General features: G+C 36.9%; 1 protein-coding gene across 7 annotated transcripts in view; it reads right to left on the bottom strand.

The window, feature by feature from the left end:
* Window positions 1-11,330: 11,330 nt before the first annotated feature.
* Window positions 11,331-19,800, bottom strand: part of kst (spectrin beta chain, non-erythrocytic 5 kst) — a 621,462-nt gene continuing 612,992 nt past the window's right edge. For 4 of the 7 annotated variants that reach the window (XM_067143517.2, XM_067143511.2, XM_067143514.2 and 1 more), the window contains 3 exons: window positions 17,597-17,713; window positions 17,406-17,434; window positions 11,331-11,963 (listed from right to left, as the gene is read on the bottom strand). In XM_067143517.2, the coding sequence (XP_066999618.1) occupies window positions 11,763-11,963; window positions 17,406-17,434; window positions 17,597-17,713 (347 nt within the window). In that variant the 3' untranslated portion in view covers window positions 11,331-11,762. The remainder of the gene's footprint in view (window positions 11,964-17,405; window positions 17,435-17,596; window positions 17,714-19,800) is intronic. The other 3 variants (XM_067143512.2, XM_067143515.2, XM_067143516.2) reach the window with 3 other exon arrangements.

The following is a 19,800-nucleotide window of genomic DNA, read 5'->3' as shown; positions in this document are numbered from 1 at the left end:
CCCACGATAAAAAATATCTCGGTTATGTGGGACACTACAGTGAGAAATTAAAAGGGAAATAATTCATTAACTGCCAAAATAATCTTCTAATTATTATGTAATTCCTTAATACATAGGTACCGTAGCCTAATTGATTCAAAGAAGGTAAGGTACATTGAAAACATATCTACCTCCACTTATTAACCTAAATGGCACAATAATCTTCAAGATTTGCTTTTCCTTAACATCGTCTATGTCATCAACTGTAGGAAACACAAATATTGTGTTTTTCTATCCTTCATAACTGTGCAGGAATTTGCACTGGTGGGTTCCATCATTTTCTATTGAAAGAACTTGCCCTACAAGCAACTTTTCATTCTCTTTCTTAGTGTCTTGGCTCATACACACAATTTTTTATGGTTATTTTCTTTAAAAATGATCTGCATTTAAATTCAACCTCAGTAATACCCCGACCTTAATATTGCCTCGAAATATATATATATATATATATATATTGCTAGTAAACATTGTGGTTCAATCATCTGCCGAATTTGGCACGTATTCACTGAAGCAATTGTCGGCAAAGAGCTCCCAAAATATGGGTTCAAACTGTCCCAAGTTAGACTGCAGTCCCAAGTAACCCCGTTTGACAGTATCTAGAGATACGAGCTCGGCATCCGGAATTCTTATTTCACCCTTGATATTGTCTTTTAATTCCTGCACTGTGTGAGGATTAGAATGAAACAACTAGGCCCATATTTAGAGATTCTTACACCCCTGAGCAAAAGGAACTTAGAAATTTTCTCCAAATAAAGGTAGACAAAAACTGGTACACTTATTTCTTTTATACTGATGTAACTTCATTGTTACCTATTTTAAATGAATGCAAGTTATACAAAACTGAAATTATAAAGACAAATTATTACAGAAACTTACCTGAGCTTACCCATGAAGATTACTGCTTGATCATATTTTACACAGTCATAAACTCTCTTGATAATGATGAAACTGTGATAGAGTCCTAGACTTTTCAAAGGCATTTCATACCATTGATTAAACAATATCATTAAAATATATTGTATTGGGATTAGAGGAATTGTTAATGACTGGTTTAGGTCATACATGGATAAGAACTAATCTGTTTAAATTTCACATTTTAATGGTAAAGGAGATAATGAGATGTATCGCACTCAGGTGAAGAATGGAGAAAGGTGTTTCACTGAGTAGTATTTTGGGGCCTGTTCTTTTCTTGATCTATGTGATTGATCTTTCTCACTGCATTTCTGTATGCTGATAGTACAAATATAATTGTTAATAATCCTGACCCTAGATCTAAATAATCATAACAAATGCAGGGTCTTGTCTTGATTAGAATCATTGTTCAGTTAAATTAAATCAATATAGAATTTAAAAAACAAGAGACTCAATTTATAGAATTCAAGGCTTCTAACTACTATGACAAAACTGGTAAAAATTACACCTTGTATTAAATACAAGTGCAATTTAAAAGCCGTTGCTAAGAATATCTTTAGTTGTCAAAGTAGATGAAAAATTAAGAAGGTATTGTTACATTAACCCTTTCGCTTCGGCGTAGCGGGTATGGTGGCATAACCCTCTGGACGCGAGCAGCGAGTGGTTCACTGAGCCCGCTGTACGGAATACTTGTCTCGCTCCCCTCTCCCGTCCACATGCGGCTCGCGACATGAGGAGAGGACAGGCAGAGTTTAAAAGTATATTATTTTGTAATGCATATTCGATGAAATGCTTATGACTATATTTTTAGCACTTTTCATCCTCCTCGCACAGAAGAGTTATGATACACATGTTAAAAACAGCTGAAAGAAACTTAACATGCTAGCATTGTCCACATTTTCAATCTGGAATTAGCTGCGTTGAACTTATGTTTCTTCCGTTTCAGTTTCTACTTTTTCCAATTTAGTTTTCTGCTCAGTGGTTCAGGCACCTGATCTTCATCCTCACTATCTTCAACTTCAGTCCAATCATCGAAGTAGGTCTACCTTTTAGAAGACAAAGCGGTAACTGAAGTAGAAAATGTGCCTGAATCAGATGACGAATCACTATCATCGTCATCTTCTTCAGAGTCACTACACAATATGAGGGCAAGAGCTTCCTCTGCAGTATATCTTTCCTCCATCATCAGGCCTTTCACAAGTTCAAAGTGATTGAAAGCTAAGTCAAGAACCACAAGCATGTCACAACAGGGAAGCAACTAGGGGCGAAGTGAGTAGCATACCGGACACATTGCTTTCGTCTTCCAACTGGTTACTCCTGTCATCTGGTAATCAAAGCTCTGACTATAGACTCCCAAGACAGCCATGAGAGACCTCCAAGCCCGAACTTCCACAGCAGTCTATCGTAGTGAAATGAAAAACAGCCGAAAGACACAAGACTTTTACAACAGTTGACTGGCTATGAGGCATGGCTCCAGCACGACTGCTACAGCAGTCCACCGGGTGCGCGGCACAGCTTATAAATCTCATATTTTGTCCCGTATTGGCTAAACACAACTGAAGTTAAGTTATAAGGAGATTCCCACCTTCCAATATTTATCAATTTTCTATAGCTAGTTTATTCTTTACATGACATAATGCAGCTTAATCTCTAGGTGTATACAAAATAAAACATGTTTCATTCCAATTATGGAACATCTTCAGCTAAAAGATTTGACAAGAAATGGCAGGACAATTAAAACATATGTAATGATTATGGTGATGAAGTAAAATGTTCATTCATGTTGGGTTAAAATTTCCAACAAGTCTGTACCGGTTGGTACACCTATACGCTGCACATTTGAATTTTCCGCCTTAAAGTACTCCTCTACAGCTGAAACTCTGAACTTAAAACTGAATTAATTAAACCGTTTATCAGAAGATGTCACTGTGTTAATTTTGAATTGTTTTTGTTTACTAATTATCAAGAAGTGTGGACATTCTCTCACAGATGTCTCTACCAAAAACTATGATCATGCACCCTGGTGCGAAGTGAAAGAACTTTTCTTGAAGATATTTTGTATTCATAAGTTTGTTCTTTACTAAATGTTGTTCTTTCATTTGTGGGTTGGCAATATTAATCTTTCTTTCTGCCAGTTTTGAAATTAGCCAATTGTAAATTTCTGTCATTAATTTTTAGCCAATGGCGTCTTTCTTCCCCATTGTTGAGGTGTAACTGTAAGCTATCCAATAAACGACTGTGGGTGTGTCTTAATCATTCATGAAAGGTCTCGAATTTTCCCCAAGAGTATAAAAACTGCTGATTTTCCTGGCTCTCGGCCACTCGTACAACATCTTGCTTAGTGTATGGAAGTATAGCAGGAGGCGGGAAGCGCCTCTTTCATCCGCCAGCAGCTCTTCTACAAGGTAATGGCCTTTTAACATCTTTAATTCTTGCTAGCTCAGCAGTTTAGCCCTCGGGGAAGGTCCGAAACTTTTTCAATGTAACCTACCTTTCGAAAAATGTAACTTAGTGCCGGCTTATGTAAAAGTTTCTTATTACTTTAACTTTAAATCGGGGATAGAGAGTGCTTTACCCTCTCGAGCTCCCATTCATCTTGAGTTGAGGTGACTACGGTTTCATAACCGATTTTCTACTCTTAATGTCTTAAAATTTTCTTATACGAGTCACCTCCCTAGCTTGGGAATAGCCCCTGTGTCAGCGGCCTAGTGCCCCTTAGGTTTTATAAGGTTTCATGTAGGAGCACAAGCAACGCCTCCATTCATATTGGTATTTTGGGCCATTTAATTAACCTATTATTTTTCTTTTAAGGCCCTGCAGGCTGGGTACAAGATACCCCTGTTTAATTCTTGTAAGTTGTGGTATTGCCTTTACGAGACTTGAAAAATTGAGAGCGGCTCAGCTCTTTCTTGTGTTTGAAAAGTGCCTCTGGGAGGCTTGAGGTTGAGGTTAAAAGTTGGGAGCAAGTGCTCCATGAAATGAGGGGCTTTCTGCCCTTTGGTAATTTGTGATTGTGAGCTGAGGGCTCAGGAATTATAACTTGGGGCTCATAGCCAAGAATTTGTAAAGACCTCTTAACTTGTGCTTTCATTTGTAAAGTTACAATTGTACCTGATTTTTCTCATTGTTATTTCACATAGTGAAAATTTGTTAAATCTTGTTGTCTATTGAAAATATAACCTTTATTTAAATTTTAATTCATCTTACGGACTTGTAGTTAGACCCACTCCAGCCTGCACCTTCTTTCACCTCTGCAGTTCCACAGATACCTCGGAACAAAGTCAATGTCCAATAACTAATGAAATCGGTGTAAGGGGTCTTCCTTTATGCTGGGGACGTGTATGCTTGTTGATCTTGAAGATAAAATTGAGAATATAAAAGATTTTCTTAAAATATGGTTGTCCCGGGAACTCTTGAAACAACCGTAGTTGAAGTTGAGCTTTGAAGTTAGACTGTTAAAATGAGTCTCGTAATCAGTCGTGTTGTATTTAGCGTGCTCCCTTACGCCGTGTCGTCCATTTTTTGTCCTGCCAATTTTTGTCAAATCTTTCAGCTGAAGATGTTCCGTAATCGGAACGAAACATGTTCTATTTTGTATACACCTAGAGATTAAGCTGGATTATGTCATGTAAACAATAAACTAGCTAAAGAAAATTTTAAGTATTGGAAGGTGGGAATCTCTTTATAACTTAACCTTAGTTGCTACATTAGTCAACTAGAGTGAAAGGGTTAAAATAATAGGTGAGTATATTTCATGCAATGCATTCTACATGTGAAACAAATTATTGATCACTTCAGAAAGAACTATGACAATCGCAATTACCAGTCACAAACAAGAAATATCTTCATCTAGCACAAAACTTCGTTGAAATGATATATGTAATAAGCTTCCAGATTAGTTCCATCAGTTCATTCTCCACAACATTAAAACATATCCTGCCGAGTCTGCTTGAAGAAGTGCTGGTCTCATTCGCGTGAGACCGTTACTTTGAGAAGACCAGGCCATTTGAGAGGACAACCACCTTCTAAACACCATTAGAACTTCATTGACGGTTTCCACTAGATCACTTACAGTTTACTATGCATCTGTCTTCTACCTAACACAGCTTCTCAATTTTATATCGCGGCCCTTCCGACCCTTTATAATAAGGCAAGACACCAGCCAACATTATGAAACAATAATCAAGAAAGGGACCACTAGATTGAGAAGATTTTGAGATTGCTGCTGTTTCTAAAGCTTTAAATTTCATTGGTGTTTTTTCCTTGTCACAGGCTTTTCGCCTGCACATCATATCAGGCTTGGTTTCTCAAAAATGTTTGCTCCCGCTCCCCTCTTGACCAATTTAATGTGATGGGTTTCTACAAGGATAATTTTTGACAGCGATTTCAACCTGTTTGTTATTGTTACTAAACAATATTTTGTAAACTATGAGGTCCACAACCTCACCATGTGCTACTATTGTTCATTTCCATCTGCATCATTTGTTTTTTCATTCCTTTGTTTTCTTAGGTTAACACAGTTTTTAGTTTCAATTATTATTTTAAATTAACACCTTTTCACTGAATTTTGTCGCAGTGAGTTGTTTTTTGCTCCGCATATTGATGTAAATATTGTATATTTGTGCTAATTTTGTTTCCGTCTAGGCTCTCTTTTGTTTGTTTTTTCATTTGCTCCTTCATTATGTTTTTTAGCATTTTTTCAACTTATATTATGTAAATTATTTCAAATCTCCCCTCATTTTTCACTGAAGATGGCTCAAACATGCCAAAACATGTTTGAATTTGTTTACTCCGTCTAATGACAGAATATTTATTGTATTGAATTAGGATGATACTCTTATTTTTCACCTTTGTAAAGTGAAAACCGCCAATACGGAATGATTCTAATATCTTGTAATAGGTCTTATGGCGACGATGGGATAGGAAAGGGCCAGGGGTGGGAAGGAAGTAATGGTGGCCTTAATTAAGGTGTTAATTAATTAATTAATTTGCCTGGTGATTTTCTCAAATAGTTACCTATCTCAGTAAACAAAATCATCTTTCTGATCTGAATTACTTGTTTAAATTCTCAAAGTTTTATACAAGTTTGGGTACTCAGTATGAAGATCTTCGCTTTTTATTTTGTATAGCTTTAGAAAGGAATGTGAAAAGTAGACTGCGGATCTTTAGGTGAAAACTTAATCCCCCCCACTGCGTTCTAAAGAAATATGTGTATGCAAATTTCATGACTAAACTCAAAACTGATTTTTATAGCACATAAAAAGGTCAAATTTAACATTACTGTCTATATTTTCCCCAAGTTAAAAACCCAGAAAGTGTCTATTTTGTACAATGAAATACATAACCATACCTGCCAACTTTACAAAACCAAAAATCAGGAGATTTTGATATGAAAATCAGGAAAAGTTAGGAGAAATCAGGAATTACAATTTGTCAAAACTGCTTATTCTACATGTCTTGCACAATACAGTACTATGATATGTTTATAACACTAATCTCAAAGCCCAACTGTTGCTATATGAGGCTACAAGGCTAAATATTACACATCTCTATTCCCTCACAGGAAGTATGCAAGTGAGATGATCGGTCTCTGATGAGCCTTCCGGAAATAGTATGAATTCATGCTCCACGTGTGAATCAGTTATGCCATTACTTAGCAAATGCATAGATTAATATATTGCATCAAGCGTCCGTGTGATTATGCAAAGCGCAATGCGATTTGTATCAAATAACTAGCTGATGCACCCGTGCTTTGCTACGGAATTCTCAGAAAGACTGTTCTTATAGTTTTCCCAACTGAAGCCTATAGTCAACATAGGTCATTACAATGACGTCAGTATGAATGTCGTGATTAAAGCAATGCTGTCATATGAAATATTCGATAAAATGAAAAACAGCACATTTTCTCACTTTTAACGAAAAGTACTATGGAGTCGATCTAACATTTCAAAGTTCCAGAGCTAGAATGACCAGGTTGCAAACAACCGCAAACACTCCTGTGTATTATTCCATTTCAGTGTGCACTTTGTTCATTCCAATCACTGCCCCAGAGTAGGGATCCATAGCTCGAATACTATGATGATCCAGTGTGTTACATACCAGTAGTATCAGAAAATTTATGAACCAGAAGAATGGCATGCTAAAGAAGAGAGATCTCTAACTCCCCAGCTACTTCCCACTAACATTCAGACAGACTGTTATACTCGATATGCACCTACGCAGCAGTAATCCCAACTATCGGAGATAAATGGCAGCAGAATACACAAAGCACATCACAACAACTATGGTCAATGTAATGTTACTGTTGATCAATTTTATGAGCTTTCTATATTGCAAGCCTTTACATTTAGTTTTCTTCCGCCTTTGTGATATCAGAGCATCTAATGTAAAGCGAGTCATCCTTCCTTTCATGACTCCCTCTTGTGTTATTATTCAAATGATCGTTCCTTCATGACTTTTTTCTCATTCTTCACTATTTAATCACCATCACCACCAATATTATTATTGTCAGTACGGTAAAACTGAATAAGATATAAATAATCGGAAATTGTATTCTCTATATCTTTTGTTATGTAGTACTTTTTGATATGACCAATAAGATAGGTAATTAAAAATTAAATTTTTGGCACCTTCCCCGAAACTACCATTTCGAACAGGGTGAATAAAATTCTGTATTCCCCGACTTTACATACCGATTTTCATTAAATTCTGTTCACCCATTTTCTCGTACCTCGGCGCTGATATGGACTTAGCAACAAAAATCAAACTTTTTTTTACAAGGTGCTCTACGGTGCACTGACACAGATAGGTCTTATGGCGACGATGGGACAGGAAAAGTCTAGGAGTGGGAAGGAAGCGGCCATGGCCTTAATTAAGATACAGCCCCAGGATTTGCCTGGCGTGAAAATGGGAAACCATGGAAAACCATCTTCAGGGCTGCCGACAGTGGGGCTCGAACCCACTATCTCCTGAATACTGGATACTGGCTGCACTTAAGCCACTGGAGCTATTGAGCTTGGTTAAAAATACAAATTCATGAATATCTCTGTTATCATAGCCGGTACGGTAAAAATGTATGACATAAATTATAGGAAATTTAATAATATATAACTAATTATGTAATATTTGTCAATAGGGCCAATTCTTCCTTCTTTTGCTACCCCACAGGTGTGAACTACGTCGCAGATGTGGATTTGGCCCTGTTTTACTACCGGATGCCCTTACTGACGCCAACCCTATACGGAGGGTAGTGTGGTATGTTGTCTGAATTTGATGAGGAGAGTGTTGGGACGGACAAATACGCCCAGCCCCCGAGCCAGAAGAATTAATCAGAAGCGATTAAAATCAACGACCCTGCTGGGAATCGAACCCGGGACCCTCTGAACCAAAGGCCATTATGCTAACCATCCGGCCAACGAGTTGGGCTTATCGATAGGGCCAATAATAACAAATATTTGAGAATTAAATTTTAGGCCTTCCCCTAAATTACCATTTCACTCAGCATCAATAAAATTATTTATGGCCTAGATGTAGCGACTTATTCCCCGACTTCATATACCGATTTTTATTCATTTTTCTGCAGCCGTTTTCTCGTGATGAGCGTACATACATACATACATACATACATACATACATACATACATACATACATTACGGAAAATTAAAACATGCATTTCCCCTTGTTACTGTGGTCAGGGCCGGTATAGAAATATCATTCCTTTTAAATTCTGAGCAATGTACAGACAAAACTTTTATTTATGTCGAGATGAATTAAAATTAGTCAGAATTATCTCCATATGGCTCCTAAAATCTCTAGAGAAGTCCCTAGTCATTATCATTGAAATTCTGTCACTAAATTACTAAAATAAGACTCCATGTCTAGCGACTAGTCTCTAGAATCGACTAGACTGACGTGAACTGTGAACGAACATAACATAGCACGTGAGAACAAGAGATTGCCAATCGATATACGCATCACGATATACAGGTTTCAATAAACATCGCACATTCACTCACATTTCACGAATTAATAAACGTCAATATTTCATTTGAAAGCGGCCAATGAGCGAAGGACTTCCGGCTACTGGCGTAAAAAAGCTGAAATGGCGGTATTTGAAAACAAATGTTTGAAGTTCACCAAAAATAAGCTAAAATTGGGAAAAATCATTGAATAATCGGGAGGTGGGAAAAACTGTCGAAAATTGGGAGTCTCCCGCCTAAATCGGGAAATTGGCGGGTATGCATAACTCACAGGCCCTTAAGAAAAATTACTGTAATACTCTTCAAAGGGTTGGAAATGCTTGCAAAAATCAGCAGTAGCCGAATTGTAATGAGATAGCAAAATTGGCAACACTGTTTTCATTGTACAGTGGAATTTGTATCTCTTTGCAGTTGCCATAAAGATTGAGTAAAATCTCGTTTGTAGCCAATTAGTTTGTTGGTGGGAGATGCAAACCATTTCTGAGGGTGAGTAACACTTTCCCTTTCTTTTCAAAATGATATAAGTTCACACCACCTGTTTTTTCACATCAGTACTGTGGTTACTGGTGACAATGCAAAATGTACTGTTACAAAGTAAGTTGTATAAGGCAGTGGCTTCAAGAATTCTCAATTACACAGATGAAGAAATTATATTCTGCCAAGCATTTAAAAAAAAGGAAGTTATGTTTTATTTTTTCATAGTTATTTCTTAACTTTAGAGATACAGCATGAATTTCTTTTCACTGCATTATTAGATTAATGCAATAGGCCTAGTACTAAAGTAAGCAAATACGGTATCAAACAAGGAGATTTACACTACACAAATGCCAAACGCAAATCTAAACTTAAGCAAACTCTTTTTTGACACAATCACCAAAAGAAACTATCAAAAAGAATCTGTTTTACAGCAACTTGTATCATGCTGTTGTGATAGCTAACATTCTATTCTAGAAACTAGAAACTCCCAACATGACATAATGAACAGAATCCGACAAGATATTGAAGGCTCGCATATCTGGATATCAGTTGATGAAACAACTGAAAATCTTGGGTGCTATATCACAAATTAGATTGTCGGGAATTGAGTCCAGATGCACCATTCCGAGTTTACCTGATATGCACAAAGAAATTTACTAAGAGAAAATTTTCATTAATGGTATTAAGGGGCTCATAGTTCAACATGCAGTATTTTTCTAGGCTTTTCACAACATTTATCAGCACACACATTTCCGTATGAGAACGTAAGCTTTAAGTTATACCTTTTTTTGTCTCTTCTTCATATCTGCATCATTGCTTTTACTCATGGTAATTCAGTAGGCTGTTTACTGCCGATGAAATACCATCAAGCTTACGCTTGTAGTTACTGGAACGTCTCACTGAACGCAGCATAGGAGAATCGGTCTAGAGATTCTCACGGGAGTCCTGAGATCTGCGACATCAGTCTCGAGTCTCGAGCGAGAGCAATGGCTGTCGCTACATGCCTCATCCTAAAGAATGCAGCTTGGACTTTTTTTAATTCTTGTTTTTATTTTGAACGTTATGTCCCAGTTCCCCTGCATATTACAGCCAAGGTATACATTTTTTTGTCCCTTCTTCATATCTGAATCATTGCTGTTATCCATGGTAATTCAGTAGGCTGTTTAAAATCATGATCTTTGTTTTCGCAATGTTCAGATTTAAGTCACCTTCTTACACTCTGTATTATAAATTCGTACTTATTTTGGGAAGCAATAATGAGATTTGAATTATTTTTCAGATTCCTTAGTTGTATTTAAAGAGTATGGTAACTGAATTTTGTCATACAAATTACAATAGCTTGTATCAGAGTAATACAATATGCAGGCTAACAACAAAGAATAAGAATGTTAATAAGGATTGTAGAATAATAGTACAACTATTCTGTGAAAACTCTGAAGAATGACATCACTTCCTACCCACATTTGATTTCAAATATATTTGAATGATTCAGAGAACATAAAAATACAACTTAGAAATTAGACTGCAAACTACTTATTACAGCACCACAATCCACGGAACTCTTAGCCAATGGTCTGTTATTCTCTTTCCATTACATACATTGCATTCTGTTTGAAAGATTCTTTTCATAACCTTAAGGGTCTTTATTAAGTAGTGATGATAACTTACTCAGAGTCAAATTATGAAAGGACTAACAAGCCAATTGCCTTAAAAAAAAAAAAAAATCTACATTCAGTGATAATGCGAGGAGGCAAGAGGACAAAAGAATGGAACTAAAGCGGGATAGAAAAATGTCGAGCAAGGGATACTATTGGAGGAGAACTGCATAACAATAAAATCAGAAAATACCAAGGAGTTGTCTGTCTCAATCGCTTCAATCTATGGTGGGGAAAAAAAAAAAAAAAGGAATACTTTTGACTACATAAGTAATAAATGCATGATTTATTTTCTAGTTTTCTATACAGTAACACAATCTGACAAAATGTCAGTAACTAATAATATAACTCTTTGAGAAAGATAGTAGAGAAGAAGAGAGAATACAAGAAGAGATTTTAATAAACATTATATTACAATTTTAAGACTGATTTAATTAAGTTCATGTGTTAGGTCTGTATGTGGGAAAAAATGAACCAATATGTCCTCTGTACACTAATTCAATGGTTCTATTAATACCACACAACAACACGCTGCTATATTGCTTAAGTGACAATGAAATCTTTACCAGTTGATTCATTTGATATAATGTATATCAAATGTGCATCATGAAGTCTGTATAGATTTCAAGTCTCTTCGATTCTCTTACAGATACAGAATTATACAAGGAAGAATTATATTACAAAGAAATGAAAGAACATTCACAAGTGGGTTGCACGCCTTCTGCGGAAGAGGCTACTAAGAACATTAGACCGTTTGTTGTCTTTCCGTATTGGCACTTGCTGTTCACTCTCAGAGGAGCTCTCGCTGGGATGTATGGGAACTTCCGCACTCCCCACTGCAGGAGGAGGAGCCATGTATGGTGGTAGTGAGGTTGGACGATCATTCATTGTACTTGACTGCTGTAATCAACAATTAGTCGTTTCAAAATTGGTTCAGTCTGGTAAAAAATGTTAACAAGGAAATATAATAAAAATAAAAGGAAACATAATAAAAATTTAGAATTCTGTTAATTAATTAACTAAATAGCTGAAATAGTTCAGTTTACACTGAAAGTGCTGAGTTCATTTCTCCAAAAAAAATGCAATAAGCATTCCTTAGTTATTACAGTTAGTAATTTGATTCTTATTTTGGCAACTGTTAACATTCCATTCCCACTTTCAGTATTCCAAAAATGCAAATATAATTAGTAAAAATCAAGTGAACTTTTTAAAACTTTTACTTCAAAGTTTTTCTCTGTTTGTTAGTCCAAAAATACTTCTAAATGGAATATTTCACTACTATAATTAAAAAGAGAACGGTTAATAATTGACAGAAATGCTGTGTTATTTTCATAATACGGGTATGTAAAGACATTAAATATTGCATTCTATGAAGAAAAAATGCAAATATAATATAATAAGACTTACTAGCTACAAGAAGTGAATGAAACAAATAATCATATCACAGCATAAAAATATCTTTTAACATTCACATTCGTGCCCCGAGATCTAGTCCGAATACAATCCTTGGGAACATACAGAGACAGTAAAAGCACAGTCTAGCATAGCAGTCACAAGGGAAGTTCATCAATTTGATAGGCGGAGCGACAACGTTTGAGCAGACAACTATTTCTTCTTATAGTGCCTTCTCCATTACTGAAGGTTAGCCACCATCACAGCGAAGCCTGTACGACATTCAGCTGTCCTCATCAGTCTACTAGAATCTAATCCTGTCCAATCCTGTAAGTTCCTCAGCCAAGATAACTATTGTATTTAATTTGCAAGAGAGGTCTGTTTACTTCAAATTTATGCTCCATACTTTGTACTCATCTCTAATCAGGTGCACATACGTTGAAAATAAATTCAGCTCAAATCTTAACGGTCTGTTTATTTGTATCGGCATCATGGGAAAACAGTTGAACAAAATTTCTTGATACTCTGTATTTAAGTTCCAAATACAGTATGCCATATCAGGAAATACTAACTATCTAAAAAGGTTTAATTAACAATAATTATAGGAAATCTTATTTTAATAATTTATATTGGCTATTAGGGAGGAAAAAGGAAAATGAGACTCCTTGATGGAACAGCAGGGTAAAGGAAGCAGTTAAAGAGAAACAAATGGCTTGGGTGAAGTGGATAGGCAGCAATAGTACAGAGAATTGGCAGAAATATAAAGAAGCCGAAAAGGTATGTGAGAAAATAGTACAAGAAGAGAAACGGAAGAGCTGGGAAAGTTTCACAGAAACTTTACAGGAGGATATAAAGGGAAGTAAAAAGGTTTTGTATGGTTTGGTGAAGAATAGTTTACAAAATTTGTAAAAACTGAAACAGGGCAATTGATGCAAAAAGATGACATACTAAAAATATGGGAAGAATACTTCTCAGAATTGCTAAATATTAAATACAGTGAACTGGTAGATGAGAAGGAGCAAGAAGAAATAATGGGAAAGAAGAACAAGAAAAGGAGATATCGATGTTAGAAATAGAGGCAGCCATACAAAAGATGAAGAGCGGCAAAGCAGCAGTAGTGAATGAGGTAACTACGGAAATGATAAAAGTAGCAGGACCAATAGGGCTACAGTGGCTGTATAGATTATTTAAAATAATCTGGAGGAAGAAAGAGATCCCAAAAGAGTGGGGAAAGGGTTTGATTATCCCAAAATTTAAAAAAGGTGATAAAAAAATGTAATAACTACAGAGGGATCACTCTTATTGCCCATGTAGCTAAGATATTTGAGGGAGTATTGGAAGGAAGACTGAGGAGGAAGCTAGAAGGAGAAATGGAAGAACAGCAGCATGGTTTTAGGAAAGACATATCAACGTTTGACCTGATCTTTACATTTAGACATATGATGGAGAAAAGATGGGAATTTGGAAAAGACATAGTGATGACATTTATTGATGCTGAGAAAGCTTATGACCGTGTGCCCAAACAGTTGGTATGGGACACATTAAGGAAAACACAAGTTAACAGAGTGGAAGTGCAAATGATAAAAGCTATGTACAAAAATTGTGTTAGTAGTGTGAAGACTAGTATAGGAAAAACAAAATTGTTTAAAGTTGAAACTGGTCTCCAAGAGGAAAGTGTACTACCCCAATACTATTCATCATAGTCATGGATGAAATTCATAAGAACATTAAACAGAGATTGTAAAGACAGGCAACAAAAGCCACGTTGTTTGCAGATGATACAGTGAATGGGGTGAGGATGAAATGGAAGTCCAAAAATAAGTAGATGTATGTCCGGCTCCATGGCTAAGTGGTCAGCGTGCTGGCATTTAGTCACAGGGGCCCCGGGTTCGATTCTCAGCAGGGTCGGGAATTTTAACCTTAATTGGTTAAATTCGCTGGCACGGGGCTGGGTGTATGTGTCACCTTCATCATTTCATCCTCATCACGACGCGCAGGTCGCCTACAGGTGTCAAATCAAAAGAACTGCATCTGGCGAGCCGAACTAGTCCTCGGGCACTCCCGGCACAAAAAAAACCTACGCCATTTCATTTCAGTAGATGTATGGAATCAATATACAGAAAAATTTGGGACGAAAGTAAGAACAGAGAAAAATTTAAATTTGGTGATGACAAGAGGAAGGAAGGAAGGAAGGAAGAAAGAAAGAAAGAAAGAAAGAAAGAAAGAAAGAAAGAGCAAAGATAAAACTGAATGGTGAAATTCTGGAAGTGGTTAAAAGTTTCAAGTACTTGGGAAGTGTGATCACAGAAGATGGAAAGATAACCGAGGAAATTGGGAAAAGAATACAACAAGCAAACAGCTTCTACCAGAGTGTAAGGGGTATTTTGTGAAACTCCGATGTCCCAAAGAAATGTAAGAAAGTATTATATTCAGCCTATTATGAACCCATACTAACCTATGCAGCTGGATCCTGGACTACAACAAAACGAGAGTAGAATACAGACAGCAGAGATGAAATTCCTATGAGGTATCGAGGGCAAGGCCAGAAAGGATAGAGTTAGAAATGAAGAGATAAGGAAAAGGACAGGAATCTTGAAACTTCAAGACAGGATAGAAACAACAAAGCTGAAGTGGTATGGGCATATGATGAGAATGGGAGAAGAGAGTGTGCCAAAAAAAGCTTTTTCAGAAAAGTTAACAGGAAGGAGACCACGAGGAAGACCCCGAAAGAGGTGGACAGATTCAGTGTGGGAGTGCATAGAGAAGGGGAGGAAAACCAGAAGATGTACTTAAAAAAGGAGAAGAGTGGTGGAGAGACAAGCAGCAATGGAGGTCCTTGATTCACAACCCAACCTGGGAAGCTGGAAACGGGGAAATGAAGATGATGATGGTGATGACTTTTTACTATATGGTTTCTAGACCAATAATGGAGATATTCACAAATTTATTTGGATCTTTATTACCATGGCCAATAGAGAGCATTGAAAACTAGGAAATATGTTGTGATGGTAGTAAACTGGCAATGATGGTGATTTTTTTATGTTATCTGTTATATGTTGCATGGACAGAGGCAGGTGTTATGGGAACGATGGAATAGGACAGGGAAGGAAGCGATCGTGGGCTTAATTAAAGTACAGCCTGGTATGAAAATAGGAAATCACAGAAAACCATCATCCTACTATCTCTGAATGCAAGCTCACATCTACGCAACCCAAACTGCATAGCTGGTTTGGCTGTTTTTATAAGCTGCAAAACCAAATGGTCTTTAACTGCCGTTGTTTGGAAAGATAATGGAGATGACCTTCAAAATGAAAAGGAAACTGCTGAGAAGAAGAAACCGTGTCATAAAAGGTAAGCTCTTCTGCTATTTATTAGAAATTTTCCACTCCTGATAGTAAAATATATCAATTAAGCATGTAATCTACCGGTTATTAACGATCACAATGAGCTTCGTAATAATTAAATTCACATGCAATTGCTTAGGCTCACTATCTCTCAGGATCTGTAGAAAATCTAAAGAACAACAAACGTGGCAAATTATTTTGGTTATTGGTGCAATTTATAGCACTACATGCAATTCCATAAATGTGTACTGCATTTTACACAGTACAGCAGAAGACTAGACTAAAACCTCTTCTAACTTGCCACCTGGAGTGCTGTAGTTGCATCTACTGAAAAGAATAATTTGGAGCTTCGCTACTCTTATACCAGCCTGTGGTAAAAGTCTGTTTCTTGATTTTATCATTCATTCATTAACTCTACACAGTCTTGATTGCCTGTTGGGATGCATTACGACACAAATGTCAATGAATGACAAATTTATTGTATGAGGAACATAATAATTTCTCCTCTTCACATCGAACCGTGCTTCTTTTCTGTTCAAGCCAGTAGCAAAACGGAACAATGCCATGCTGTACATCAGACAGCTGTCACTCCTTCCACAGAAAATTTATTATTTCAAAATAAACTATCTACATATACTTTTGAGTGGTCAAATTAGGAAGCTCAAGGTTCCTGCTATCGAAAGAACATACCATTAGTGAAATCTAACAAATACAAAAAGAACCATGTTAGGTTGAACAATATCAACTCTGGCAAGTCTCGCAACATTTCCTACGGCTAACTGGCAGGACCTAGTGTTCACAGTGCACTATGTGTTCTGGTATGGGTTAGAGTAATTTTGTTACTTTCATTGATCTGTCTGTCTCTGTCTTATCCTTGGCTTTGACAATATGAAAGTGACTGAGGTATGAGTGATGCTAGTAATGCCATTCCTTATGCAGCCAGTCCCTGCTATGAATGGTGTGAAAATGTTGCTCATTGGGTCGGTTGGAGCATGCATTTCAGTGGGCTTGGCAGACTGATATGTAATAGCAACTTCTGGCTCGGTGAGGAAAGCAACGGGAAACTACCTCACTCCTCATTTCCCTAGTACACCTCTTCAGTGATGCCTAGGCCATCTATGACAGCTGATGGCGGAGCTGTTGAGGATCCAACTAGCCTTAGGGCTGAAGAACGAACACACACAACAATATAATTAATGTTGCCACTGAAGTGGTTTGTAATATAACTAGTGTATTCATAGTGAACAAATGTTCAAATTAACAAGAGTTAAAAAAAAAAAGTTCAGCAGACATGAACATTCAAAGGTCCATAGGACCCATTCTCCCTCTGTTCTTGCAGAAAGTGTATAGAGAAATTTCCAAGCTCACTATTAGCACTGTAATACAGGACACAAGTGCCACTGTTGTCTGAATTAACCGAAGAGATCTGCTATAGATGAGCCTTCTTTCAACCACCTGAACCGCAATACAAAATTTGTGGAAGCGAATGTTCTAGCCCAGAATATGTTGAATGATACCCGTAATTTATTTATAGTGCTGAAGTTTCATGCTAATAGATCTGTTAACTTCTTGTGGCAAGTAGCTATAGGAAATAAAATTTAATTACCTGTCGTCCTTGTCCGATGTTCCCATAAACTGTAAAGAGAAAAGAAAAATAATTTCATTAGTGGTTTACAACACCACCACCTCTCTAAAAACTCAATGTTCTTTATCAACATTTAACTGGATTCAAACCCTTCCCTCACCATCTGATTAACATCAAACATTGACACATTACAAAAACAAACATCTACTAACCCTGGTGGTGGAAGTTGGAGTGATCTGGCTGCCAATGTTCTCGACTGTTGGTTCGACCAGGAGCCATGGGGATGTTCCTATGGGGAGGTGCGGAAGAGGGTAAGGGAGGGGGAACTTCTACAAGACAAACATTAAGCATTAGACAAAGACCAACAACAATCAAGTTCACAACAAGCAAACACACAAACAATAACACACACATATACATACAGTGAGATACTTATTAAATAACCTACTTTATTCAAGTCTAATGTTTGGTAGGTGCTACTTAGACCCAGCCCCTTACAGCACTAACTATGAAGGAATGAATCATTCAGAAACCACTCTAAACATACACATGTGGGGAAAAGAAGAATACTTAAGTGCATTGTGAACAAAATTAAGAAAAAAATACCTGAATTACTTTTAAAAGCTATATTTTTTCAAATATTTTACAAAACAACCTTATCCCCTTCAAAATACTTTCCATTACAATTAATACATTTGTCCCATCAGTGCTTCCACTGTTCGAAACATTTTTTTTTATCATCTTTAGAAATGACTGACAGCTCCTCCCTCGTTTTTTTCCCGACCTCTTTGATGTTGTCAAATCAGTGCCCTTTCATTCCCCTTTTCATGTATGGAAATAAGACAAAGTCGCACGGAGCCAGGTCAGGCGTGGGGCAGCGGAACCATGCCATTTTCAGCCAAAAACTGTCTAATAAAGATAGCTGTGTGTGCAGGTGCGGTATCGTGGTGGACAAACCAGTCTCCTGTCTGCCACAAATCGGGTCTTTTTGACGAGCAATGTTGCGCTATCTACTAAAAACTTCCCACTAAAAAGTTTGCATGTTGTTCACTTAAACTTGCCATCATAAAAAACAAAACAAGAAAACAGCGCTAGCAAAAACACTCATTGCAGATGAACAGAAGAAGCCAGGTCAACAACAGAGAGTGCAGTCAATGAGACTGCAGCTAAGAAAGTGAGGGGACTAGGAATTCTTGAAGCAGAATACGAAGCTAGCATCCAACATAACACTTGCAGGCTGCTGCACCAAGTAAAAGATACACACCTACACCCTGTTACAGACCTAACAAGAGGAAAAGGAGACAGTCCTCAACTGTGTAAAGATATCAATGAACAGCACTAAACCCAATAAAAAAACCAAAAACAGCTTTGTGAAATATTACACAATATATCATTTGAATCATTGTGCCAGCTCCCACATGTGAGGAATGCACTAAGACACACTCATGGGCAAACATCAAAAATAATATGTCTTCTTCAGAATATATCATTGCTATCAAAATGTCGTGCAACCTTTGAACAGTGTGTATTCCCGGAGGACCTTCAACACAACCTACTGCTACCATTCTGGCTACAATGAGACAAAAACATTTGAACACGTGTTGGGGTTCTTTCAGAAGGAAGAACTATTGGGTATCAACACAATTCACTGGACCCAAACTGCAATCGCAAACTTCTTCAGCATCGAGGATGAAGAGGTCCAGTGTATCTCTAAAGAAGACTAATTGAACAGCTGATATAATTGCCATCAAGTCTCCAAATTGTGGAAGAATAGAAGGCAACTCATCTGCCATGTCTGCCATACTTGAGTTCATGTTACAGCATCCCATTTCACATCTAGACAGTGGTAAGGTTTCTGGCACTAGAGGATCTCTCTTTCTCTTATCTTTCTGCATACCCCTGTATGAAGTTGAAAATATCCTTGTTCAAATTTTAAAGGATTCTCTTCAAATACTTCAGTAACACCTTTATTTTAATAAAGGAGGAAGAATTACACTTCATGCCTAAAATCTAGGAGCATTTTTTCATTTAAATTCTAACAAAAAGTAATCTTTATATGTGTTAAGTCATTTGTATTTTACTGATATCCTGATCTTTGTGGTCAACCAATTGGGACAGTTTATTTAATTTTATGTATATATAATTATATTTTTTCATGAAATTTCTATAAATTCCAGGTGATCTAGGATTACCGTGCACTTTTCAGGCAGATTAAGAAGAAAACTCATTTCAATAATGTGAATACAGGCATTACCATGGTGAAGGTAGCTTCATAAAATGCAACAGAAAGTACAATTTGAAAAGAAAGGAAAAAGGAACAAAACCCCAGACAAAACAATTCTTTACAACATGCAACATTAGGGCGCGTCCAGACTTGTAACAGAACATCGTAACGTAACCGCGTCGCGCTCCTGTC

This window comes from Anabrus simplex, chromosome 3 (assembly GCF_040414725.1).
Source record: "Anabrus simplex isolate iqAnaSimp1 chromosome 3, ASM4041472v1, whole genome shotgun sequence".
NCBI lineage: Eukaryota > Metazoa > Arthropoda > Insecta > Orthoptera > Tettigoniidae > Anabrus > Anabrus simplex.
The sequence above is the reverse complement of the archived record's forward strand: the minus strand, read 5'-3'. Positions and strand labels throughout refer to the sequence as shown.